This window comes from Somniosus microcephalus, chromosome 7 (assembly GCF_052327205.1).
Source record: "Somniosus microcephalus isolate GS21.2 chromosome 7, FLI_Smic_1.0, whole genome shotgun sequence".
Taxonomy (NCBI): Eukaryota; Metazoa; Chordata; class Chondrichthyes; order Squaliformes; family Somniosidae; genus Somniosus; species Somniosus microcephalus.
The window spans coordinates 204575324-204602242 of record NC_140993.1 but is presented as its reverse complement, the minus strand read 5'-3'; the positions used below and the strand labels follow the sequence as shown (position 1 = coordinate 204602242).

Below are 26919 nucleotides of genomic sequence, written 5' to 3'. Positions count from 1 at the left end.
GATGCACTTCCTCACAACTTGTGGAAACTATCAGGACATAAGGGGGAATTTCTACACAAAATTCATAAAAATATGCCCTGAATTCAAAAATTTGAATGACCACCAAAAACTCCCATATCTATTAGGGGAACAGAGAAATTGCGTAACTTTAGTGGCAAACTATGTTACAGCTTGCCATAAGCAGAGGGACAACCATTAAATCTAAGAAAAGATTATATGCATATTATATGTGTGTATATTTATATATACAGGGATATATCTGTCTATACACTGTATGTCTAGATCTGCGTTTAAGTGTTCAATCATACATGTTTTTCTGTGCTTTGGCAACATAAGATGTACCTTGTCATGCCAATAAAGCAATTTGAATTGATTTGAATTGAATTGAGAGGGGGAGAGAGGGGATCAGAGGGGGAAAAAAGAGGAAGCCGAGAGAGAGGGGATCAGAGGGGGGGGGGAGAGAGAGGAGGGGGAGAGAGAGGGGGGATCGGAGGGGAGAGAGAAAGAGAGGGGGGATCGGAGGGGAGAGAGAAAGGGAGGGGGGATCGGAGGGGGGAGAGAGAGAGAGGGGGGATTGGAGGGGGGAGAGAGAGAGGAGGGATCGGAGGGGGGAGAGAGAGGGGGGATCAGAGGGTGGAGAGAGAGAGAGGGGGGATCGGAGGGGGGAGAGAGAGAGGGGGGATCGGAGGGGGGAGAGAGAGAGGGGGGATCGGACGGGGAGAGAGAGGTGGGATCAGAGGGGGGAGAGAGAGGGGGGATCGGAGGGGGGAGAGAGGGGGGATCGGAGGGGGGGAGAGAGAGAGGGGATCGAAGGGGGAAGAGAGAGGAGGCCGAGAGAGAGGGGGAGAGAGAGGGGATCGGAGGGGGGAGAAGTAGGAGGCCAGGAGAGAGAGGGAGAGAGAGGGGATTGGAGGGGGGAGAGAGAGGAGGGGGAGAGAGAGGGGATCGGAGGGGGGAGAGAGAAGCGATTGGGGAAAGAGAGAGGGGATGGGGGGATGAGAGAGGAGGGGGAGAGAGAGAAGGATCAGAGGGGGGAGAAGAGGGGATCGGGGTGAAGAGAGAGGGGATCGGGGGGATGAGAGAGGAGGGGGAGAGAGGGGATCGGGGGAAGAGAGACGGGATCGGAGGGGGAAGAGAGAGGAGAGGGATCGGAGGGGGGAGAGAGAGGGGATCGGAGGGGGAAGAGAGGAGGGGGAGAGAGAGGGGATCGGAGGGGGAAGAGAGGAGGGGGAAGAGAGGGGATTGGAAGGGGATGAGAAGGAGGGGGAGAGACAGAGGGGGGATCTGGGGGGAGAGAGAGGGGGGATCAGAGTGGAGAGAGAGGGGATCAGAGGGGGAGAGAGAGAGCAGGGATCGGAGGGGGGAGAGGGCGGGATCGGTGGGGAGAGGGGATCGGAGGGGAGAGAGGGGAGATCAGAGGGGAAAGAAGGATGGGGGATCGGGGGGGGAGAGAGGGGGATCATGGGGGGAGAGAGAGGGGATCAGAGGGGAGAGAGAGGGAATCGGCGGGGAGAGAGAGGGGGGATCGGAGGGGGGGAGAGAGAGTGGGGATCAGAGGAGGGAGAGGGGGGGATCGGAGGGGGGAAAGTGAGAAGGGACTGGAGGGGAGAGAGAGGAGATTGGAGGGAGGAGGGGGAGAGAGAGGGGATTGGAGGTGGGTGGGAGAGTAGGGGAGAGAGAGAGGGATCGGAGGGAAGAGAGAGGAGATCATAGGGGGAGAAGGTCAGGAAATTGGGGGGGAAGGTCAGGGTCAGGAACTTGTTGGGGAGGGAAAATGTCAGAACTTGGGGGTGGGAGGAAGGTTAGGAACTTGTTGGGGGGGCAGGAACTTGTTTGGGGGTGAGAGAAGGTCTTAACCCTTCTGTAAATGGGGGGGGAGTGCTCAGGGGGAAATTGAAGTACAAATATTACAAATAGTAGTTCAAAAACAAATGAAAGGGAAGAGAGTAGAGTAACAGTCAGAAATTGTGCTTTAGGCACTACAAGTAAAGGGAAAGCTAAAAGATGTAAAGTGATTAAACCAGGAGAGAGAAATAAGAAACATGTGAGTAAAACATTAGAGCTGAAGGACAAGCTAGGGTGTGTAGCCCAATAAGCGTTCTTTATACAAACACACGGCGTATAAGGAATAAATTGAATGAACTGCAGGCATGAATTTAAATTGGAGGGTATGACATGGTAGCCATTACTGAGACATGGCTGCAAGACAGTCAGGACTGGGAACTAAATATAGCAGGTTAAACGGTCTACAGGACAGATAGGGAAAATGGCAGCGGGGGAGGAGTAGCCTCAGTGATTAAGGATAAGAGAGGATTTAAAGACAGGTAAGCAGCCAGTGGAGACCTTATGGGTTGAATTAAGAAATAGGAAAGGATCTAAGACTGTAGTGGGAGTTGTGTATAGGCCCCCTGGTAGCAGCTCTGAAGTGCTAGATTGTATAAATGCAGAGATTAGACAAGTGTGTAATAAAAGCAGAGTGGTTGTAATGGGGGAATTTAACTTTCATATAGATTGGGGAAAGCAGACTAGCACCTGTCAGAAAAGTAGTGAATTCCTTGAGTGTATCCGGGATAGTTTTCTACAACATGTTCTAGAGGCAACAAGGTGGCAAACCATATTAGATTTAATAATGAGTAATGAGCCAGATTTAGTTAACAGCCTAACTGTACGTGAACATTTATCCAATAGCGATCATAACATGATCGAGTTCAATGTAACGTTTGAAAGGGAGAAACACGAAACAGCTACTAAGGCCGCGATGGTTTCATTGGAGGCAGGTTGGGTGCAGGTCAGGTGGTTTCTGGCTTCCAGTCCCACCCACAACTGCATCCGGCCCACAGACGTGATTTTACGTTGATTGACCTTGTTAAGCCTGCCCTGTGGGCTTGCCGGCCAATTAAGAGGAAACTGGTCAGATGACGTCATTTGATGACGCGTCATCTGCCAGTTTTCTTAAAGGGACCACGCACACTTTTATTTTGACAGCTGATTTCTCCGTGTTTGACAGCATTGAGGTGCTGCAAACACTGACAATCACTGTACAAAGGTGACCTCTTGCACCCAGGCTCTCCAGTGACTCCCTCCATAGGCTGGAATAGATGGCAGCTGCAGGTGAGGTGACAGGAGCAATCTGTCACTGGTGAGAGAGGTTCTGCCAATGAGGTGGCACTGGACATGGATTTCAAAACTTGTGACCTAAAGAAGTGTGTAAGTGCATTAAAAATGAATTTCCCAACATTTTCTTACCTCTGAGACTCAGCATGTGCACCATTGGATCCTTCACACCACTTCTGCAGCTGTCATCAATCCAGAAACATTACAGCAGACTCACAACATGCCATACTTATTTGGCGTGGTGTCTGGACATTGGGAAACCCGAGGCAGAAGCGGTAAAATAAAAAAATAGCCTGTCAACTACTATCAACTGTTGTGTCTGTGTATAATAAGACACAGACTGCAGGAGAATGGTACAACAGGTGTTTACTCAACGTGGCTCACACTGGAACTGATCTGTACAGATTACTACTCAGTGCTATATACAGGTGTGGTCACTGCCGGTACTGCAGTATACATGAGCTGTAAAAGATAGTTCCCCCCTTAAAGGTATATACATTACAATTCCTCCCCTTTTAGATTAACAGTACCATAACACTCATTTAACAATTAAATATCAAACTAATTACAATTAACACTTTTAACATGCAACATTAGCTGAAAATAGTCTATTTATATATTCAGTCTTTGGGGAGGCTTCCTGATCCTTTCTGGATAGCGCCTTTCCCGAGTGTCTTGTTCTTGGTGCGGAGGCGACTCTGGCCCCCTGTCGTCGGTTGGTTCATCAGCTTCCGATGCTACTGTTTCTAGGGTAGATGCGACCTGTACATCGGGTTCATCACCAGGTACGTATGGGCGAGGCATGGGGTTGACTTGTTCCTGTGACTCTAGGATCTGGTCAGCATGCCGTCTCACGATGCTCTCCCCAATGTCCACTGTGTACATTAGTGGGCCCTGCCGTGTGCATATCGTTCCTGGCTGCCATTTTTCTGTTCGGTAGTCGCGGGCCAAGACTGGTTGCCCTACATTGAAGCTCCTTGTTGGCTTCTCATGGATGTGCTGGAATTGCTTACTCTCAACATCTCTTCGTACGTTTGGTCTGAGCAAATCCAGGCAAGATCTTAACCTTCGGTTAAAGAACATCATGGCTGGGGCCTGGTTGGTGACTGCATGTGTCACATTCCGGTAGGCGAACAGGAAATTGTCCACCTTGTGCTGCAGCGGAATGTTGTCATTGTACATAGCCTTTATTGCCTTCTTAAAGGTTTGTACGAACCTCTCAGCCAATCAATTTGTGGCTGGATGATACGGGGCGGATGTGTAATGCCTTACCCCATTCTTTTTCAAGAACCTCCGGAACTCTTCGGACACAAACTGTGGTCCGTTGTCGGAGCAAATCTGTTCTGGCAAGCCATTCCTGGCAAAAAAGATCCGTAGGACTGCAATAGTTTTCTCCGTGGTGGTGGAGGACATTTTGATGACCTTAGGCCATTTCGAGTGCGCATCCACGGCTATTAAAAACATTGAGTCCACGGTGGCATAGTGGTTAGCACTGTTGCCTCACAGCGCCAGGGACCCGGGTTCGAATCCGGCCTCGGGTGACTGTCTGTGTGGAGTTTGCACATTCTCCCCGTGTTTGCGTGGGTTTTCTCCGGGTGCTCCGGTTTCCTCCCACAGTCCAAAGATGTGCGGGTTAGGTTGATTGGCCATGATAAAAATTGACCCTTAGTGTTAGGGGGATTAAATACGTGGGGTTACGGGGATAGGGTGGGATATGTGTTGGTGTAGGGGTTACGGGGATCGGGTGGGACATGTGTCGGTGCAGGCTCGATGGGCCGAAATGGCCTCTATCTGTACTGTGAGGTTTCTGTGTGATTTCTGTGAATGGACCAGCAAAATCAATATGCACCCGTTGCCATGGAGATGAGGGCCACTCCCATGGGTGTAGCGGGGCCTGTGGTGATGCATTTTGGACTTTCTGGCATCCTGAGCAGCTCTTGGCCAGGTCCTCGATTTGTTTATCGATTCCCGGCCACCACACATAAGCCCTGGCTAGGCTTTTCATTTTTACCCCTCCCAGATGACCCTCATGAAGCTCATTGAGCACTCTATCCCTTAACTTGGGTGGAATTACCACTCAGGATCCACACATCAAGGTCCCCCGGCACACTGACAGCTGTTCTCTCCTTGTCGAGAATGCTGGCAACAGTGAGTCACCATGTCCTGGCCATCCCTTCACCGTCAAATCATATACCCGAGACAGTGTCAGGTCATTTCGGGTTTCCTTTTCGATACAAGCGTTAGTTACCGGTAGGTATTCAACTATAGTCGAATGGAATATTTCGACAGGATCCACTGCTGGTGCTTCCTCCGCAGTAGGCAGTGGCAGGCGTGATAGCCCATCAGCATTTCCATGCTGTTTCGTGCCCTTATATTCAATCTCATAGTGGTGCGCCCCTAGAAAAAGTGACCATCTTTGTAGTCGTTGCGCAGTCATCACCGGAACGCCCTTCTTCAGATTAAAAATGGAGACAAGAGGCTGGTGATCAGTCAGCAAGGTGAATTTCTGCCCGTGCAGATAGTGATTGAACTTTTTCACTCCCCACGCTAAGCTGAGGGCCTCCCTGTCAATCTGGGCGTAGTTACGCTCGGCTGAGGTTAGTGATCGTGATGCAAAGGCTATTGGCCTCTCTGAGCTGTCCGAGAATTTGTGCGACAGCACCGCTCCAATGTTGTAGGGTGACGCATCACATGCCAACCGAATTGGTAATGCCGGGTTGTAATGGGCCAATACCTCTTTCGATGTGATTAGTGTTTTGCTCTTCTGGAAAGCTCGTCTACATTCGTCACTCCACTTCCATGGCACCCCAGTTTGCAGTAGGGTGTTCAGTGGGTGTAGTATTGTAGACAAATTTGGCAAGAACTTATGGTAGTAGTTTACCAGCCCGAGGAACGACCTCAGTTGTGACACATTTTCCGGTGCTGGAGCCTTGACTACTGCCTCAATCTTCTCTGGGGACTTATGTCACCCCTCTTTATCGATAACGTGGCCACATTCTAAAAAACTCGCATTTGGGGCGGTTAGCTCGGAGCCCATATTCCTGCAATCTAATGAGCACCTGCACCAGGTTGGCAAGGTGATCACTGTCATTTTCGCCCGTGACCAGGATGTCGTCCAAATAACACTGGGTCCCTGGGATCCCTTGCAGGACTTGTTCCATTGCCCTCTGCCAAATAGCCGGAGCTGATGCTACCCCGAATACCAGCCGGTTGTATTGGTAGAGACCTTTATGGGTGTTGATTGTGAGGTATTTTTTTGATGCTTCTTCTACCTCCATTTGCAGATGCGCCTGGGCCAGATCAATCTTAGTGAAGCGTTTCCCTCCAGATAGCGAGGCGAAAATATCTTCAATCCGCGGAAGTGGATATTGTACGGTGTGAAGGACCGGGTTCACTGTTGCCTTAAAGTCCCCACAGATGCGAACCTTCCTTGGTTCCCCAGGCGTGCTGCTCAATGACTTTTTCATCACAGGGACGATGGGTGTAGCCCACTCGCTCCAGTCTACCTTGGACAGTACACCTGAACGTTCCAGACTCTCCAGCTCTGCTTCGATGGCTGGGCGGATCGCATAAGGTACCGGTCTGGCCTTAAAAAATTTTGGGCTTGCGTTTTCTTCAATTTTAATCGTCGCTGTCATGCCTTTTAGTGTTCCGAGTCCTTGCTGGAACACATCTTTCGCGTCAGTTAGGATCTTTGACAGTCGCCCAGGTGTGACGTCGTCATCCTTTTTGTCAGCCACAGTCAGTGCCTGTATGGAATGCCAATCCAGTTGTATTTTCCGGATCCATTCACGTCCCAGTAATGGTGGTCCTCCATCTTGCAATACATACAGGTCTAGTTTTGGTGTTTCCTTACCGTTATATATAACGGTTACCCTTATTTTTCCTTTGGGGTAGACTTTTTGCCCAGTGTACGTCTTCAAAATAATTTTTGTGTCTCTCAAGTGTATGTGTGAGAATAGCCGCTCGTAGTCCCGTCGGTTTATGACTGTTAGGGCTGATCCTGTGTCCAATTCCATCTTTACCTGGACTCCTGCTATCTTGAGAGTGACCCAAATGGTTCGGTGATCCTCCGTTGTGATCACATTATGTAGTTTCAGACAACTCATTTCCCTGCTTTCGGAGTCGTTATCACTCTTTTGTTCGTCTGAACTGTTCTCCGTCATCTTATGTACCACCTTGTACTTTTCTTTGGTAGGTTTCTTATTGCTGGTTTTCTTTCCCGACCTGCAGACTCGTGCTGTGTCCTACTTTTCCACACTATCTGCACACTTTGTCTTTGAACCAGCAATCATTCTGGTCGTGTGTTGTTCTGCCGCAGCGATAGCACTTCTCTGTTCTATATGACATTTCGTTTGTGCCATATTCTTGCGGTCTCTGTTGTATCTCTGCAGCGCCCCGTGCTGCTGCTTCATATGATACCGCAATGCTGAAAGCCTTTTCCAGCATAAGGTCCTTTTCAGATAAAAGCCGTTTCTGGGTTCCTTCACTTTGAAGCCCACACACAAACTTGTCCCTTAAGGTATCTGCCAGTCCCGCTCCAAACTGGCAGTGTTTCGATAGTTTGTGCAGTTTTGTTAAATAATCAGCATTGCTTTCATCCTTATGCTGGTTCCGTTTGTGAAAGTTGAATCTTTCTGCTATCAGCAGCGGTGTGGGGTTTAAATGTTCCTGTAGTATCGTTACTATGTCTTCAAAACTCTTTTCCATTGGCTTCGTTGGGGTTACTAGATTTCGTAATAAACCATACGTCTTTGCACCCATTAAATTTAACAATACTGATGCTTTCTTGTCATCTGACACCTCATTTGCCTTGCAGTACACCTCTATTCGTTCGACATATGTAGTCCAATCTTCGACTTCATTGTCAAATGCGGTGATACTGCCACTCTTCGGCATTTTGGGTGTGGTTTAAAATGGCGTCTCCCAATGGCTTAAAATGGCGTCTCCCGCGCTTTCCTTCCTCCCCCGCTGCTGCCAACGCTACTCCCAGCGGTTCTCGTGGCAATGGCGGCGCCCTGTAGGTTTCACGTGCTTCTCCTGCGCTGCTGCCAACGCCGGTCTCGGCGGTCCTCGTGGCAATGGCGGCACCTCGCGGGTTTCTGTGCATCTCTCTCTCCCTCTCTTCGACGCTGCTCGGCCCCTGAACACCGGCTGCGTCCCGTGCGCTCTGCCCTCTCTCTCCCCTGTCGACACTGCTTGGCCCTTTGCTGTGCCACTCGGTCGGGCTCTAGCCCGCCGCTGTCCAGGAAGGGCCTGCGCACTACCTGTTGCCAGCCCGTTTTGCTGGACCACCTCGACTGGAAAGCCAAGCCTGGCTCTCGACAGCCTCCCCCGCAATTCTCGAGCCTCTGCTGGATGACTGGGCGGTTGCCCGTGGTCGACGCCCGAGTCTCTGGCCTTGACCTCCAATCCATGATCTCCAGGAACGAATCCCCGGGAGGCGATGCAGAGTTGCAGGTAGGTTCGAACTTGCCTTGTCGCCAATGTTGTGTCTGTGTATAATAAGACACAGACTGCAGGAGAACGGTACAACAGGTGTTTACTCAACGTGGCTCACACTAGAACTGATCTGTACAGATTACTACTCAGTGCTATATACAGGTGTGATCACTGCCGGTACTGCAGTATACATGAGCTGTAAAAGATAGTAGTTCCCCCCTTAAAGGTATATACATTACATCAACTACCTGTTAACAGGCAGGTAATTGGCTTTAATCCTCTTCCCGCCGCTAGGTGCCAGGTCCATGCGCAAATCGGGAACCCGACACTTGGGAAGATTGATTGGAGGCGGGTTGACGGCGAGATCAGAACATGGCATCAATCAAAACCAATTTAACCTTTGACCCACCTCCAAACCCACCCTCTCAGTGCCGATAAAATTGCGGCCTAAGATTCTAGACCTACGTAAGTCCGACTTCAACGGGATGAGGCAGAGACTGTCCACAATAAACTGGGCAAATCTGTTAATGGGTAAAATGACAGAAGGTCGGTGGGAGATGTTTAAAAAAGAATATAAGGTGATACAGAACCAGTTTATATCCCTGAGGGGCAAGAGCTCTACTTACCAAAAAAACCAGTCATGGACAACTGAGGAGGTGAGGGACAACATAAAACCAAAGGAAAGGGCACACAAAAATACAAAAAATAACACAGATCCTGGCGAATGGGAAAGATACAGAGAACAGCAAAGGAGCAAAGGGTCACAAAACAGATAGTAAGAGCTACAAAAAGGGAGTATAAAAATAAACTGGCAAGGGATATCAAAATCAATACGGAATTTTTACAGTTACATTAGGAAAAAGAGGGTCGTCATCTTCTGGCAGGCAAGGTTCCTCGCTGCCAGCACAGACTTGGAAAATTAGCCCCATTGTTGGAGATGGTCTATGGGGATTGTGATGATTTGTCTATTCATTCAGTATTACGTAAATCTAAAGGTATCAATACTTACCCATTCTGTATAATATAGACTATGGCTGTGATTTTGCCGGTGCTCAGAGGGCGAGTTTGGAGGCGGGTCAGAGGTTAAAATCTTTTTGATTGACGACGGGTTCCGACTCCGCCGTCAACCCACCTCCACGCAACTTTGCCAAGTGCCGGCTCTGGGAGTCCCGATTGGACCCACTACCAAGTGGCGGGAGAGGCACTTAAGGCAGTTAACAGCTTGTTAACTGCCTGGATAATCCGATTTTAGCAGGGTCTTGCCATTTTAGTACATTTTCAGCATGTCCCACTCCATTCGCAAACCATGCCAGCTGATTGTGTCGGGTTAAGCAAGTGCTTGACAGCTGCAGCTCCAGCATAAAAACAAAGCTCTAACAGAGCTCACTTACAGATGACCGAACTTTGTTTTTTCAGGTATGGAAAACTTTTTGCAGGTCTACTGATCTTGTAAGTGGTGAAGCTGAGATCCATATGCACTGTGGCCTCCTGGGAAAACCCTTTCCCCACATTGACTGAGCACTTATAACTTCTAGTCCTCAACTGAGATATATACCAGTGGAATGGGAACCATTTATACTCTCTCATCCTGGTCCTCAGATTCGGAGGATGAGCAGCCATGGCAGCAGCAGGACCAGGCACAACAGCAGCACCAGCAGCAGGAGCGCCAACCTCCTGCTTACCCACCTGAGGCTGCACAGGGCAGAGGGCGTCAGCGCAGGGCTGCACCTTGCAGCAGGAGATACCTCCAACACAGGGTTTACAGACCGAGGATGACCTTCCTCAACTTGACTGAGCAGCAGTGCCAAAGGAGGCTGAGACTTTCACGAGAGGTAGTCGCTGGCACCTGTGCACTGCTGCACCAACACCTGGAGCCCAGAGGAGTGGGTGGACACCCTTACCAGTGGCTGTCAAAGTCACCACCGCCCTCAATTTTTTTGCTTCAGGTTCCTTCCAGGGATCATCAGCAGACAGCTGCGGCATCTCCTAGTCGGCCGCACACACTTGCATCAAGCAGGTAACCGATGCCCTCTTTGCAAAGACGCATAATTACATTCACTTCTCCATGGATGAAGCAAGTGTAACCGCGCATGCTGTTGGCTTTGCAAATATGGCAGGCTTCCCAAGGGTGCAGGGCGTCTTAGACTACACACATGTGGCCATTAGGGCACCCCATCACAACCCAGCTGTATTTGTCAACCGCAAGAGCTTCCACTCCCTTAACGTGCAACTGGTGTGTAACCACAGGAAGAACATTATGCATGTTTGCGCCAAGTTCCTTGGCAGTTGCCATGACTCGTTCATCCTGCAGCAGTCTACTGTGCCTCAGCTCTTCAATCCGCCAACCCAACAATCTGGCTACTTGGCTATCCCTTGAAGACGTGACTAATGACGCCGTTGAGGAGGCCATCAAATGAAGCTGAGGAGCGCTACAATGCCAGCCACATTTCCACCAGAGCCATCATCGAGCAAACCATTGGCTAGCTCAATATGTGATTCAGATGCCTCAACAGATCAGGTGGAGCCTTACAGTACTCAGCAGCCAGGGCCTCCAGACTCATCGTGGTCTGCTGTGCACTGCACAACATCGCACAGCAGTGTGGCTTACCGCTGCCTGAGGAACAAGTGGCTCAGCGTGTGATGAAATATATGTCTTCATCAGCCCCTGTGTTTTACCTGCATTGTATTGTGTGTACCGCCCCCTTTTCCCCTATTGTGTGTATTGGCTCCGCCCCTGTCTTTTGTCATATAAAGGTCTCAAGAGCTGTATGAGTCATTCTGCCCGACGAATCCGATGTGGAATGACGTGCAATGTTCTTAGCGATTAAAAGCCTTCAGTTGAATCCTTTAACTTCTTGTCTTTGAGTTATTGATGGCACATCAATTTTAATCGCTAAAACACCAAGACAGATCAACTCCTGAAACCAGAGCGCTTGGATCTGGACCCCCATGCCACAGACGCAGCCACACAGTTCGGACACTGGTTCCAATGCTTCGAATTTTTCGTCGAAACCTTAGCCACCGCCATAGCAGCCGCGACCGCCACCGGAGATGTGAAACTGGGAATCCTGCGAAACCAGGTGAGTCATCGGGTCTCCCCTCTCATCCGAGATGCCACCAGCTACGAGGATGCCTGCACCATTCTGAAGGCCCACTACGTGCGGCCAATAAACGAGGTGTACGCCAGGCATCTTCTGACTACTCGCACACAGCGGCATGGTGAGTCACTAGAGGACTTCATGCTAAGCCTAAAAGTACTGGGCAGAGACTGTAACTGTAAGGCCATGTCTGCCACCGTGTACACGGAGGAGCTGATCCGAGACTCCTTTATTACGGGCCTCAGTTCAAATTACATTCGGCAGAGACTGTTTGAAAAGGAGGGACTGGACTTAAAACAGGCTATGGGCATAGCGCGATCGCTGGATATGGCCCAGAGGAACTCTGAATCCTGTTCCTCAGGCCACGCGGCCCACTCCGCCTCGTGCGCGCCGTGGGGGCCGCCATCTTGGAAGCCATCTTCACCTCCCAGGTCTCAGGCCAGCCCAGCACCGTCGGAGCCCCAGCCTCCACCCAGGAGCCCCACTACTGCCGCGATGCATCGGGGCCCGAAATGCTACTTCTGCGGCCAGGACAAACACTCCAGGCATCTGTGCCCAGCGAAGGGCACCACCTGTTTTAAATGCGGGAAGAAAGGACATTTCAGTAAAATCTGCAGAGGGAACCCCGCCTCCAACTCCGCCACCGCCGCGTGCGCGCCGTGGGGGCGGCCATCTTGGACGCCATCTTGTCCACCCTCATGGAGTCCACCATCTTGTCCCGACTACACGGACCCCCAGGACCCACTGGTGGCCTCAATCACAGTGGATCAATCCAGGCCACATCCGTTGTCTAGATCGATGATGGACATAGAGGTAAACGGGAACAAGGTTAAATGCTTGATTGACTGCGGGAGCACCGAAAGCTTTATTCATCCTAGCCTGGTAAAACGACTTTCACTAACGATAGTCACTACACAGGGCAAAATCGCCATGGCTGATAAGAATCATACCTCAAAAATTACAAGTTTCTGCGCGGTTATGTTGTTGGTAAAAGGCACTGATTACAGAGATTTTAAACTGTTGATAATGCCAGATCCCTGTGTGAGCGTGATCTTGGGTCTGGACTTCCAGTGCCACCACCAAAGTATCACGCTTACCTACGGTGGGTCCCAGCCGCCCCTCACAGTGTGCGGTCTGGCTACCCTGAAGGTCAAGCCGCCCTCTCTGTTCGCCAACCTCGCACCCAACTGTCGACCCATAGCGACCAAGAGTAGGCGGTACAGCTGGGAGGACAGACGGTTCATTGCGTCCGAAGTAGAAAGACTCAAGCGGGAGGGTATCATCGAATGCAGTACCAGCCCGTGGCGCGCCCAGGTAGTAGTAGTTAAGGGTAGCGAAAAGAAGCGGACGGTGATAGATTATAGCCAGATGGTTAATCTATACACCCAGCTAGACGCCTACCCTCTGCCCCGCATAGCGGATATGGTTAACCAAATTGCGCAATACCGGGTGTTTTCCACCATCGACCTAAAATCGGCATACCACCAGCTCCCCATTAGGCCGGAGGACCGTCCATACACCGCCTTCGAGGCGAACGGACGCCTCTACCACTTCCTCAGAGTCCCCTTTGGGGTAACGAATGGGGTCTCGGTCTTCCAGCGGGAGATGGACCGCATGGTCGATGAGAACCAGTTAACAGCCACCTATCCATACCTAGACAACGTCACCATCTGCGGCCACGACCAGCAAGACCACGACTCGAACCTCGCGAGATTTCTGAAAACCGCCCTCAGACTCAATCTCACCTACAACAAGGATAAGTGTGTCTTTAGCACCACGCGCCTCTGTATCCTGGGCTGCGTGGTGGAAAACGGGGAAATCGGTCCGGACCCCGACCGATTGCGCCCCCTACGGGAACTACCCCTACCAAACACTCCCAAGGCCCTGAAAAGGTGCCTGGGGTTTTTCTCCTATTACGCCCAATGGGTCCCCAATTATTCCGACAAGGCCCGTCCCCTCCTGAAATCAACGTCCTTCCCGCTCACGGCCGAGGCCCACGCCGCCTTCAACAGCATTAAACATGACATTGAGAAGGCCGTGCTGCGGGCAGTGGACGAAAACATCCCTTTCCAGGTCGAAAGCGATGCGTCCGACTTCGCTTTAGCAGCCACCCTCAACCAGGATGGGCGGCCCGTAGCCTTTTTCTCAAGAACCCTCCAAGGGCCCGAGATCAGGCACTCCTCGGTAGAGAAGGAGGCCCAGGCCATAGTGGAGGCAGTGCGGCACTGGAGGCACTACCTAGCCGGCAAACGCTTCACCCTGCTTACTGACCAGCGGTCGGTAGCCTTCATGTTTAACAACAAACAGAGGGGGAAGATCAAGAACGACAAAATTCTCAGGTGGCAGATCGAACTCTCCACGTTTGAGTATGACATAATATATAGGCCGGGGGCCCTCAACGAATCCCCCGACGCCCTATCACGAGGGATGTGTGCCAGCATCCAGGGGGACAGGCTACAGGGCCTCCACAATGGCCTCTGCCACCCGGGGGTCACCCGGCTATTTCACTTTATAAAATCCCGTAACCTGCCCTATTCCATCGAGGAGGTCCGGTCTATGACCAGGGACTGCCGCACCTGTGCGGAATGCAAGCCCCGTTTTTACAGGCCCGACCGAGCCCACCTGATCAAAGCAGCACGGTGGCATAGTGGTTAGCACTGTTGCCTCACAGCGCCAGGGACCCGGGTTCGAATCCGGCCTCGGGTGACTGTCTGTGTGGAGTTTGCACATTCTCCCCGTGTTTGCGTGGGTTTCCTCCGGGTGCTCCGGTTTCCTCCTACAGTCCAAAGATGTGCGGGTTAGGATGATTGGCTATGATAAATTGACCCTTAGTGTTAGGGGGATTAAATACGTGGGGTTACGGGGATAGGGTGGGATATGTGTTGGTGTAGGGGTTACGGGGATCGGGTGGGATATGTGTTGGTGCAGGCTCGATGGGCCGAAATGGCCTCTATCTGCACTGTGGGGTTTCTGTGATTTCTGTGAAAGCTACACGGCCATTCGAGCGCCTGAGCTTAGATTTCAAGGGACCACTCCCCTCCACCGACCGCAATGTGTACTTTCTCAACATTGTGGACGAGTACTCCCGCTTCCCATTCGCCTACCCCTGCCCAGACATGACCAGTGCCACGGTCATTAAGTGCCTCGGCAGCCTGTTTTGCACGTTCGGCATGCCGAACTACATCCACACTGACAGGGGGGCGTCGTTCATGAGCGACGAACTGCACCAATACCTGCTGTCGAAGGGGATAGCCACGAGTCGGACCACTAGTTATAACCCCCGGGGTAATGGGCAAGTGGAGAGGGAGAACACGACAGTGTGGAAGGCGGTCACCTTAGCACTAAGGTCTAAAGGCCTCCCTACCTCCCGCTGGCAAGAGGTCCTCCCAGACGTACTCCACTCGATAAGGTCGCTACTGTGTACTGCTACTAACGCCACTCCTCACGAGAAGATGTTTGTTTTTCCCCGCAAATCAACCTCGGGAGTGTTCCTACCTTCGTGGCTCTCCACCCCAGGGACAGTCCTATTACGGAAGCATGTGAGGGGCCACAAAATGGATCCCCTCGTGGAGGCAGTACACCTACTCCACGCAAACCCACAGTACGCGTACGTCAAGCACGCCGACGGGCGTGAGGACACCGTGTCCATAAAGGACCTCGCCTCGGCAGGAAGCGACGATGACCCATCCTCACCACCCCCAGAAGAACCTCCACCATCCCCAGAGGTATCCTCACCACCCCCAGAAGTACCTGCAAAACCCCCAGCACATGGGTATGCCCAGGAGGGCACCACGGACTCCCGGTCGGAACCCGAGGTACTGTTGCGACGTTCAGGAGGACTATCACACCCCCGGACAGACTAAATCTGTAGAAGGGGTGAATGTGATGAAATATATGTCTTCATCAGCCCCTGTGTTTTACCTGCATTGTATTGTGTGTACCGCCCCCTTTTCCCCTATTGTGTGTATTGGCTCCGCCCCTGTCTTTTGTCATATAAAGGTCTCGAGCTGTATGAGTCATTCTGCCAGACGAATCCGATGTGGAATGACGTGCAATGTTCTTAGCGATTAAAAGCCTTCAGTTGAATCCTTTAACTTCTTGTCTTTGAGTTATTGATGGCACATCACAGCGCACAGCCTCCTCCTCAGAGGAGGAGGAAGAGGAGGAAGAACTTGCGGAGGCAGATGTGCTAGTTCCACCAGCACGCGAGCACATTGCTACCCATGATGCAAGGGATGCACTAATCTATGCCAGATTCGCATAAGTTTATGAAGCAAACACATATGGCTGCCACCTTCCTAACACACCATACACAATGTACAATAAAGTGTAGGTTCCTATCACTCTCACCACCATCATTACAGATGAAAGGTGCCCTGACACCTCACTGTGACACTTCCATTTCTGGGCACACATAGGCCAACACTTTGAATGTTTGCCATCGCATTTGTTTATTACAATTGAAATGCCGATCATTATCTTAAATATGTATTACATCAAAACACCCAGGTGACTACCCTTGTGACTATTTGTGTGTTAACTTTCTCTTACGCATGCTTCTACATGGTGCTTCCCCTGTGGCTTCAGCAGATGTGGAGACACCTTGCTCACTTTCATGCTGCTCCTGCTTCGACACCTTTGGCGGGTGTCCTCTGGGTTTGTGAGCCTGGGAGGGCTTGGCAACTGTCTGCTCCCCCTGCAGCTGTGCAGGGGCTGAGACGGCCATCTCAGTTGGGTGAGGAATCTAGTGGGGCTCTGATTGAGGGCTCTGCAGTGGCATGGGAGTGTGAGCGCTTGGAGAGGAGCCCACACTTCCTTGTTGCCTGCCACCAACATCTCTTATGGGTCAGCCCTACTTCAGTGCTAGCAAGTGGCTGGACAGCACCTTGCTGCACATCAGGGGGGCCATGAGGACCCATCTCTGTACTGACAGTCCTCATAACAAGGACGTCCATGAACCTTTGGTGTCTCTCCTCAATAGATGTCCATCTCTCCTCCATAGCAGACAATCTATTTTGAAGAGTGACCATGTTTTCGTTAGTCTGGCGAATTATGTCCTCCATGGCGGTTGCCACCCTCTCCATGACGGAACGTTCATGCGCCATTGCCTCCAAAGGCACTGCTCATGTTAGAGATGGACTCCATCATTCTCTGCACACTCACAGTTACCCTGGATTCAAAACCTGTCAGAGACTCTGCACTTATTCCAGCACCGCTCACTTTCTGGATGGCCCCAGAGCCACAGATTCCACATGCAGCTGAGCAGAGCTGGGAGCGCCTTGCGACCTCTGACGAGGACTCTCCACTGCTGTCCCTGTCTCCACCATCTGCTGATGCTCACTTGTGAGCTGTGATACACCAGGTGACAACAGTAGTCTATCTCGTGAATGACCGCGAAGGTGTGCGTCTCGGTGCTGGGTGCGCTCAATTCTGCTGACACTGTGTCTTCAGAGGCTGCAGCTTCCTCTGAGGAATCTTCTGGCTCTTCCTCCTGGACAGTGGGGAGGGGGGCTCTCGATGGTCCTGTGGGGGAGTAAAGGCATAAGTTAGACATGTGATATTAACGTAGCAGGCACATCGACTTGTGCAGATGATCATATAGCATCTGATGTTCATACAGATTGAGTTATCAGTCACTCATGCAATGTAAATGAGAGGGCTGCAAATCTATTCTGTCACCAGCTTGCTCTACTGTGCCCGTCTGACCATCCCCCACTTCCAGATCCTTAGCACCTCCTACGATGTCCAGAGCAGCCTCCTCAGCGGTGGTCAACTGGGCAATCGAAGGTAGCCCTCCTCCTGTCCTAGCCCTCTCCCTCTTATTGTGGGCTCTCTTTTTCTGCAATGAGGGACACAAGTGCAGTTTGAGTGAAAATGTTGGAGTGAGTGTAGAGAATCCATAGCATAGATGCTTAGAGGGAGACAAAAATGGAGTGAGGTGCCAATACCCTGTGCATTGTTAGTTGTTGGCATTGCATAACAGTGATAGCGAGTGTGAGGGGTGCATAGTGGAATAGTGAAGTGATTCTGTACATAGAGAGAGAGGGATAGTTAAGGGTGCAAGGGATGTAAGGGTAAAGTGGGATGTGCAGGAGTAGGTTGACAATGCAGAGTGCTGGTGATGAGAGGAGATGGGGAGCAGATTGAAGGTAAGTGTGATGTTATACTCACTTTTGCTGAGCGTAGCAGGTCATTGAACCTTTTCCTGCACTCCACCCAGGTGCGACCACACAAAGACCTGGAGCTCACCTCCTCAACAATTTGCAGCCAGGCTGCTTTGCTTTGCTAAGGAGGCTTCCTTCGTCCGGTTGAGGGGTACAGTACCTCCTGGCGCCTCTTACTCCCTCCACAAGAGCATGGAGGGAGTCATCATCAAATCAGGGAGAGGCCTTGGCTCTTGTAGCAGTCATTTTCACAAGTGGTACAACAAGAAACAGCAGGAAAGGATGGATGAGAAACAATGCTGCATGGGCCCCTTAAATGCAGCTGGCTGACAGACGCCAGCAGAGGCGAGCAGCAGACCCGAAACCACTAATTGGGCCGGGTAGCGCGCACAAAGACATTAATCAGGCCACTTAAGGGACAATCTTAATTTGAGGGCAGCTGAAAGCGGCAGCGGGACCGGAACCCGCCGAACATCAAAACCACCTCCAGTCTGCCTCCACTGATAAAATCGTGGCCTATTTCTCTTTATGACCTTGCAGAATGACTGTATTGAGGAGAACAGTTTGATTTGCATCCTGCAGTTTTAAAATTGGGCTTCAAAGCCTGAATGGAACCCAAAATCCAAATTAACCCAACAGTCCTTCCCTTATACTGTACCACATTGCCATTCAGAGTGAGATCATGGTAGAACTTCACAAGGACAAAATACAGGGAGCTTTGAGGTAAAAATTCCACTATGGATGGAAAATCACAGGCTGGGAGTGCACAATTTCACGTTATGTGCCAGGAGTGGATGTAGTGGAATTTTTATCCCTTTATTGTTGACCTTCCGTTATTCCTCGGGAGGTTCTTCATTTCTTCATATAGTAGCAGCGTTGATCCATCCCTGTGTCCATATTGGCTTCTCCATCAGGAGATGTGATTATAGATCAAATATTTTTCCCATTCTGAGTCACTCCTTTGAGCAAGAACTTATTTTTGCGCAACATCTTTGTATTTTAAAACACGAAAATAATGCCAGCTGCCGTGTGTCTCTATTTCTGGGGCCCCCACTCCCAGCCTCCAGTGACAGATAAACCCATCCATCCTGGTTCAGCCCATCCATTTTGGAACATTGAATGGAGTGCTTTATGGTCGTGGAATGTTCCATGTTGATCCACCTGATTGGCGAACAGGCTAATGACAGTAGAATGCTCCATTTCAGATTGTTGTACACATTGTCCAACAGCGATGGAGCAGTCCATCTCCAGTCACTGAACAGATTAGCTAATGGTGGTAAATCATTCCAATTCTTTTGTTAGTAGGTAGGGCTGATTGCTTCATCTGAGCTTGCAAAATAGGACATGGCCATAGTAGAATGGTTTTTTGGGGGATTTAATAATGGGGAATTAATAGTGGGGAACAGGGAAATGGCAGAGTCTCTGAACAAATATTTTGTATCTGCCTGCACGATAGATGACACTAACAACATCCCAATAATGGATAATCAAGGGGCCAGAGGGAGTGGGGAACTAAAGATAATCACTATCACTAAGGAAATAGTACTTGGTAAAATAATGGGACTAAAAGATGACAAGTTCCCTGGACCAGATGGCCTGCATCCCAGGGTCTTAAAAGAAGTGGCTGCAGAAATAGTGGAGGCATTGGTTGCAATATACTAAAATTCCCTGGACTCTGGAGAGGTCCCAGCGGATTGGAAAACCGCAAATGTAACACCCCTATTTAAGAAAGGAGGGAGACCGAAAGCAGGAAACTTTAGACCAGTTAGCCTAACATCTGTCGTTGGGAAAATGCTGGAGTCCTTCATTAAGGAAGCATTAGCAGGGCATTTGGAAAATCATAATGCAGTCAAGCAGAGTCAACATGGTTTTATGAAAGGGAAATCATGTTTAACAAATTTGCTGGAGTTCTTTGAGGATGTAACGAGCAGAGCGGACAAAGGTGAGCCAGTGGATGTGGTGTATTTGGATTTCCAGAAGGCATTCAATAAGGTGCCACATAAAAAGTTACTGCATAAGATAAGAGCTCACGGGGTTGGGGGTAATATATTAGCATGGATAGAGAATTGGCTAACTAACAGAAAGCAGAGAGTCGGGTTAAATGGGTAATTTTCTGGTTGGCAAACGGTAACTAGTGAGGTGCCACAGGGATCGGTGCTGGGGCCTCAGCTCTTTACAATTTACCTTAATGACTTGGATGAAGGGACCGAGTGAAATGTAGCCAAGTTTGCGGATGATACAAAGATGGGTGGGAAAGCAAGTTGTGCAGAGGACTCAAAGAATCTGCAAAGGGATATAGAGAGGCTAAGTGAGTGGGCAAACATTTGGCAGATGGAGTATAATGTGGGAAAGTGCAAGGTTATCCACTTTTGCAGGAAAAATAAAAAAGCAAATTATTATTTAAATAGAGAGAGATTACAAAATGCTACCGTTCAGAGGGACCTAGGGATCCTTGTGCATGAAACACAAAAAGTTAGCATGCAGGTACAGCAAGTAATCAAAAAGGCAAATGGAATGTTGGCCTTTATTGCAAGAGGGTTGGAGTATAAAAGCAGGGAAGACATGCTACAACTGTACAGGTTATTGGTGAGACCACACCTTGAGTTTTGCATACAGTTTTGGTCTCCTTATTTAAGGAAGGATATACTTGCATTGGAGGCAGTTCAGAGACAATTTACTAGGTTAATTCCAGAGATGAGGGGGTTGACTTATGAAGAAAGGTTGAGCAGGTTGGGCCTATACTCATTGGAATTTAGAAGAATGAGAGATGATCTTATTGAAACTTGAGGGGGCTCGACAAGGTAGATGCAGAGAGGATGTTTCCCCTCGTGGGAAAATCTAGAACTTGGGGGCATAGTTTCAGAATAAAGGGTCGCCCTTTTAGAACTGAAATGAGGAGGAATTTTTTCTCAGGGTCATAAATCTGTGGAATTCTCTGCCCCAGAGAGCTGTGGAGGCTGGGTCTTTAAATACATTTAAGGTGGAGATAGACAAATTTTTGCAAGATAAGGGAGTGAAGGGTTATGGGAAGCGGGTGGGGAAGTGGCTTTGAGCCCAACATCAGCCATGATCTTATTGAATGGCGGAGCAGGCTCGAGGCGCCAAGTGGCCTATTCCTGCTCCTGTTTCTTATGTTCTTATTTTAAGCTGCCATAGGATTTCTTAATCGTAGCTGGGCTGGTAGAAAGGGTGGCCTAAATAAAGATCTTCCATATATCACCTTTCACAGCCTCAGGATGTCCCATAGCACTTTACAGCCAATGAAGAGCAGTCACTGTTGTAATGTAGGAAACTTGGCAGCCAATTTGTGCACAGCAAGGTCCCACAAACAGCAATGTGATAATGGCCAGATAGTCTGTTTTTAGGTGTTGGTTGACAGATAAATATTGGCCAGGACACTGGAGAGAATTCCTCTGCTTTTTGTCATAATAGTGCTGTGATGAAATATTCCATTCATCACTGCCTGTGACTGTGGTCGGTTTCAGTTTCATTTCCCTTCCCCCAGTTCCGTTTCCTCACCATTGTATTGTATATTGGAATGTGTTGTGTGTGGGGCTCCGCCCATACCTGGCCCCTATGTAAGCAAGCTCAGTCTGGCCTCATATCCAGTACTGCAGCCCTCCGGATGGAAGATACCTCTCTCCACTACGTGTTACCTTCTAAGTTAATAAAAGCCTTGTTTTGTTTCGCTAACATCGAGTCTCGGAATTATTGAGGCACATCAAGTGCCATAGGATCTTTTATGTCCACCTGAGAGGGCATGGTTTAAAGTCTCAACTGAAAGACAGCACCTTCTGACAGTGCAGCACTCCCTCAGTACTGCACTGGAGTATTAGCCTAGACTTTGTGCTCAAGTCCCAGGAGTGGGACTTGAACCCACAACCTCCTGATTCAGAGGTGAGAGTGTTACCAACTGAGCCACAGCTGACACATGCCACATATTGAGTGCTATACCTCTGGGAGAGGAAAACTCCCACCAAGTGCCCGGTATTGACCAATGTGGAGCAACAGTTGAGGTGAGTAGGCATGAAACGAAGAAACAAAAGGACATTGAGACTATTCAATATTTACGTCAGCAACATGGACAGTAGCTGACCTTCACTGGGGGGTGCTGGATCTGTAATACTGGCTTGGAAATTTATTACACCATTTTAGAGTGACTAATTACAAACAGTCATAAGCAGGTTGAGCTGTCTAAGGCTGCAGTGTTTGCCTGAGAGCTTCCTTTCATTTTAATTTTGGTTTAGAAAGACCGATGTTTTGTGTGAGATTGTGTCTGTAACAGATACCTGGAATTGTCATTTTTTATTGACCTTCTCAGAAGGTAGACTGTGGCAGGGTTCATTCTGCAAAAGATCGCTGGTGATCTGCTAGGTGTTTTTCAGGGGGTGGGGGCAGGAAACAATCGGATTTGTTTGAACAATTGCTGAGTCACTTTTTGTTTCAATAGTGAACTGTGTATATTATTAAGTTGTAATGCTTTCCACATATTGCTCACTGACTGAAGACTTTTTTATTCTTGTGCTTTTTTTCAGGCTGAAGGCAGTCGACTACAGAGGGAACTGCGGGGCTATTTAACTGCAGTGAAAGGTTGCAACACAATTCTGATATTCTGTTTTATGATTTGTGTGCTTGACATGGAATTTGACACCTAATTATTCAGCAGTCCTTTTCTACCTAGTGGCTTGGTTCCTGGTACCTATCGTTTCTAAAATGCTAAAATCTTCACAGTCCTGCCTAGTCCATTAGTTACATAATATAAGGGTTTATTCCATGCTCCTGCACTTTCAGTAGGGAGCCTCACTCAACAGGATCATGGGTTGGAGAATCAGCACCACCAGGTTGTAGCACCATCTCCACCCCACAATCCCACCTAGTTTGGCTCCCTGTAGGATTGCTTATAAAGTCTGCAAGCCTTTTTTCCCCTCTATTCTTCAATATTAGGTGCAAGAAATAGTAGAACTTCATGTGGTTTTGTTCAAACAGAAAGGAGGCCATGACTGGGCATCAAGACTTGTTAAATTCTACTTTTGGTTTCCAGGGTTTGGAAGAAAATAATTTTTGTAACGCCTTGGAACTTGGAAGAGCCGAAGCTGCTGTAACCAGGGAAACCAAATCTCCGAAGCACAAGTCCCATATGTTGTCAAGTCAGGACAACATATGGGACTCAGTTACCTAATGTTGAAAATCATTATGAAAAAGGTGCAGTTTGTAAACAGTTCATTTTACTAAATTCATAGCTGAAGATCCTCTCCAGTTCATAAAGTGTTGATAGAATCATAGAATCATACAGCACAGAAGGAGGCCATTCAGCCCATTGAGTATGCACCAGTGCATTCCAAATCCTAATCACTCACTGCGTAAAAACGTTTTCCTCATATTGCCTTTGGTTCTTTTGCCAATCACCTTAAATCTGTACCATCTCATATTTGACCCCTCAGCCATTGGAAACAGTTTCTCCTTATTTACTCTTTCTAAACCCTTCATGATTTTAAACACCTCTATCAAATCTCCTCTTAGCCTTCTCTGCTCCAAGAACAACCCCAGCATCTCTACTCTATCCATGTAACTGTAATCCCTCATCCCTGATATGCAAATGATGAAAACAGAAAGAAAAAAATCTTGTTAAGGGCTTGTTAATGTCTAGAATGCAATTGTTGAATGTGCTTTTCTCAATTTAGAAATAATTAAGAGAGGGTGAGCTGCTCATGTAATCAGGCTTGATGTTAATTTTTAAATAGAGGTGAAGCTGCCTAAGGGGTATTTTTTCCTCTGTGTAATGTTAAAAAAATTTATTTGCTAAACTGTCATCCACCAATGACAGTTTTGTTAAACTACTTTTAAAAAGATAGGAATTGCTGGATTTAAAAAAAACCCACAGTCCATCCAGCTCGCCTTCCACCATCCTGCTAGTCGCATGACAATAATGGAGATGTTGACTAATCCTGGCAAAAATCAATCACAGAACCATGGAACTAGCTCTCATATCTTCAAGAATAACATTGCATTCAATCTAATGCTAAGCGTTGCAGTGATTTTTAAGGAAAGCTTAGAGCTACAGAACACTTCACTTCATATTACTCAGTGGGTCTGGTAATGTTACTGGCCATTGAATTCTTACTTCATCCAAAGTAGCTCACATCTGTGAAATAAATTCCAGGGTGAAATTAGTGGGGTTTAATTTTTATAATTAGTGACAGGAACGGACAACTTTGTTCTTTCTGGATGTTTGGTTAGTTAGGTTTAAATTGACTCAGAGCTCTGAATTAGCCTGGCAGGAATTGGCAGAAACCCCGTAGAAAAGGCTAAACAGCCATTTATAGCGAGGGGAAACCTCTGATCTCCCTCTGGAAAACCCATCTCACTACCACTAATGTTGGATCCATGATTCAGAGGATATGCTGTTATTAAATAATCACACGGATGCTGTACACCAACAATAAACAGGTCTTTACTGGAGGAGGGTAGTCTCAAGACTGGGGGTACAGAGGCATGCGCAAAGCTTATATACCGGTGTGGTCACTGCCGGTACTACTGTATACAGGAGCTGTAAAAGTAGTGCTGACTTAAAGGCACATACACTACAATTCCTCCCCTTTTAGATTAGTAGTACCCCTAATATTCAAATAACAATTAACATTTCAACATGTAGATTAAACAACAAAAGTCCATTTATAGATTCAGTCTTTGGGGCGGCTTCCTGACCCTTTTGGGATAGCGCTTTTCCGGAGGTTCTTGTTCTTGGTGCAGAGGCGATTCTGACCCCTTTTCATCGGGTAGTTCATCGGGTTCCACTGCTACTGGGTCTGAAGTAGATGCTACCGGTATGTCGGGTTCATCCCCAGGTACTCGAGACATGGGGTTGACGCGTTCCTGTGACGCTAAGATCTGATCGACGTGGCGTCTCACAATGTTCTCCCTGACATCCACTGTGTACATTAATGGCCCCTGCCTTGTACATATCGTTCCGGGTTGCCATTTCTCTGTTCGATAGTCACGGGCCAAGACTGGTTGCCCTACATTGAAGCTCCTTGTCGGCTTCTCATTGATGTGCTGGAATTGTTTGTCCTCAACATTTCTTCGCACATTTGGTCTGAGCAAGTCCAGACGAGATCTCAACCTTCGGTTAAAGAACATCATGGCCGGGGTCTGGTTGGTAACTGCATGTGTCGCGTTTCGGTAGGCTAATAAGAAATTGTCCATCTTATGCTGTAGTGGAATTTCATTGTCGCACATGGCCTTTATCGCCTTCTTAAAGGTTTGTACGAACCTCTCAGCCAATCCATTTGTGGCTGGATGATACGGGGCGGATGTGTAATGCCTTACCCCATTCCTTCTCATAAATTTTTGGAACTCGTCGGACACAAACTGTGGTCCATTATCAGAGCAAATCTGCTCTGGCAACCCGTTTCTGGCAAATATGGTCCGTAGGACTGCAATCGTTTTCTCTGTAGTGGTTGAAGACATTTTTATCACCTCAGGCCACTTTGAATGAGCATCCACTGCTATTAAGAACATTGAGTCCATGAATGGACCAGCGAAATCAATATGCACCCGTTGCCATGGAGAGGAGGGCCACTCCCATGGGAGTAGAGGGGCATGTGGTGGTGCATTTTGGACCTTCTGGCATCCTAAGCAGCTCTTAGTTAGGTCTTCGATTTGTTGATCGATTCCCGGCCACCACACATAAGCCCTAGCAAGGCTTTTCATTTTCACTCCCCCCAGATGACCTTCATGTAGCTCATTTAGCACTCTCTCCCTTAACTTGGGTGGAATCACCACTCTGGATCCACACATCACTGTCCCCTGGCATACTGACAGCTGTTCTCTTCTGGATGAGAATGCTGGCAACAGTGAGTCGCCATGTGTTGGCCATCCCCTCACCGTCAATTCATATACCCGCGACAGCGTCGGATCATTGCGGGTCTCCTTCTCTATATCCGCGTTTGTTACTGGCAATCGTTCAATTATTGACGAATAAAATATCTCGATGGGGTCCACTGCTGGTGCTTCCTCCACAGTAGGCAGTGGCAGGCACGATAGCCCATCAGCGTTCCCATGCTGTTTCGTGCCTTTATATTCTATTTCATATTGATTCGCCCCTAGGAACAGGGACCATCTTTGTAACCGCTGTGCAGTCATCACTGGAACGCCCTTCTTAGGATTAAAGATGGAGGCAAGTGGTTGGTGGTCAGTCAGCAAGGTGAACTTCTGCCCATGCAGATAGTGGTTGAATTTTTTTACTCCCCATACTAGGCTGAGGGCCTCCCTGTCAATCTGGGCGTAGTTGCGCTCGGCTGAGGTTAGTGACCGAGACGCAAAGGCTACTGGCCTCTCCAACCCATCTGGGAATTTGTGCGACAGCACCGCTCCAATACCATAGGGTGATGCATCACATGCCAAACGAATTGGTAGTGCTGGGTTGAAATGGGCCAATACCTCTGTTGATGTGATCTATTCTTTACACTTCTGCAAAGCTCGTCTACGTTCGTCATCCCACTTCCATGGTACCCCTGTTCGCAGTAGGGTGTTCAGTGGGTGTAATACCATAGATAAATTTGGTAAGAACTTGTGGTAGTAGTTTGCCAGCCCGAGGAACGACCTCAGCTGTGACACATTTTCCGGTGCTGGAGCCTTGACTACTGCCTCAATCTTGTCAGGGGACTTATGTAACCCCTCTTCATCGATGACGTGGCCACAATACGAGATCTGTTTCTGGAAAAACTCGCACTTGTGGCGATTAGCTCGTAGCCCATACTCCTTTAATCTGGTGAGCACCTTCTCCAAGTTGGCGAGGTGATCACCGTCATTTTCGCCCGTGACCAAGATGTCGTCCAAATAACACTGGGGCCTAGAAATTCAGTCGCGTTTGCGCCCACTTATTGGCTATAGAGTGGTTTGCGCCGGAAGTTTTTTAGCGCCCGAAATTCAGTTGGTCCCTAACATCGGCGTTAGCCGGTAGCGCTGCGCCGGCACCGATGATGTCATCGGTGTGCGCAGCGCCCCGGTTCCAATGCTATTCCGTGCCGATGGCCAAATTCAGTTGCGGCCGCCTCGCCCGTAGCGGCCGCAAACAGCGTTTGAAAAACGGTGCCTTGCAG

At 49.0% G+C, this 26919-nt stretch overlaps 1 protein-coding gene across 9 annotated transcripts in view; it reads left to right on the top strand.

Annotated features, from left to right (window-relative positions):
• The window catches only part of amph (amphiphysin), a 529225-nt gene that overhangs the window by 184846 nt on the left and 317460 nt on the right, over window positions 1-26919 (top strand). For all 9 annotated transcript variants that reach the window (XM_085993363.1, XM_085993361.1, XM_085993365.1 and 6 more), the window contains exon 3: window positions 22354-22408. In XM_085993363.1, the coding sequence (XP_085849489.1) occupies window positions 22354-22408 (55 nt within the window). The remainder of the gene's footprint in view (window positions 1-22353; window positions 22409-26919) is intronic.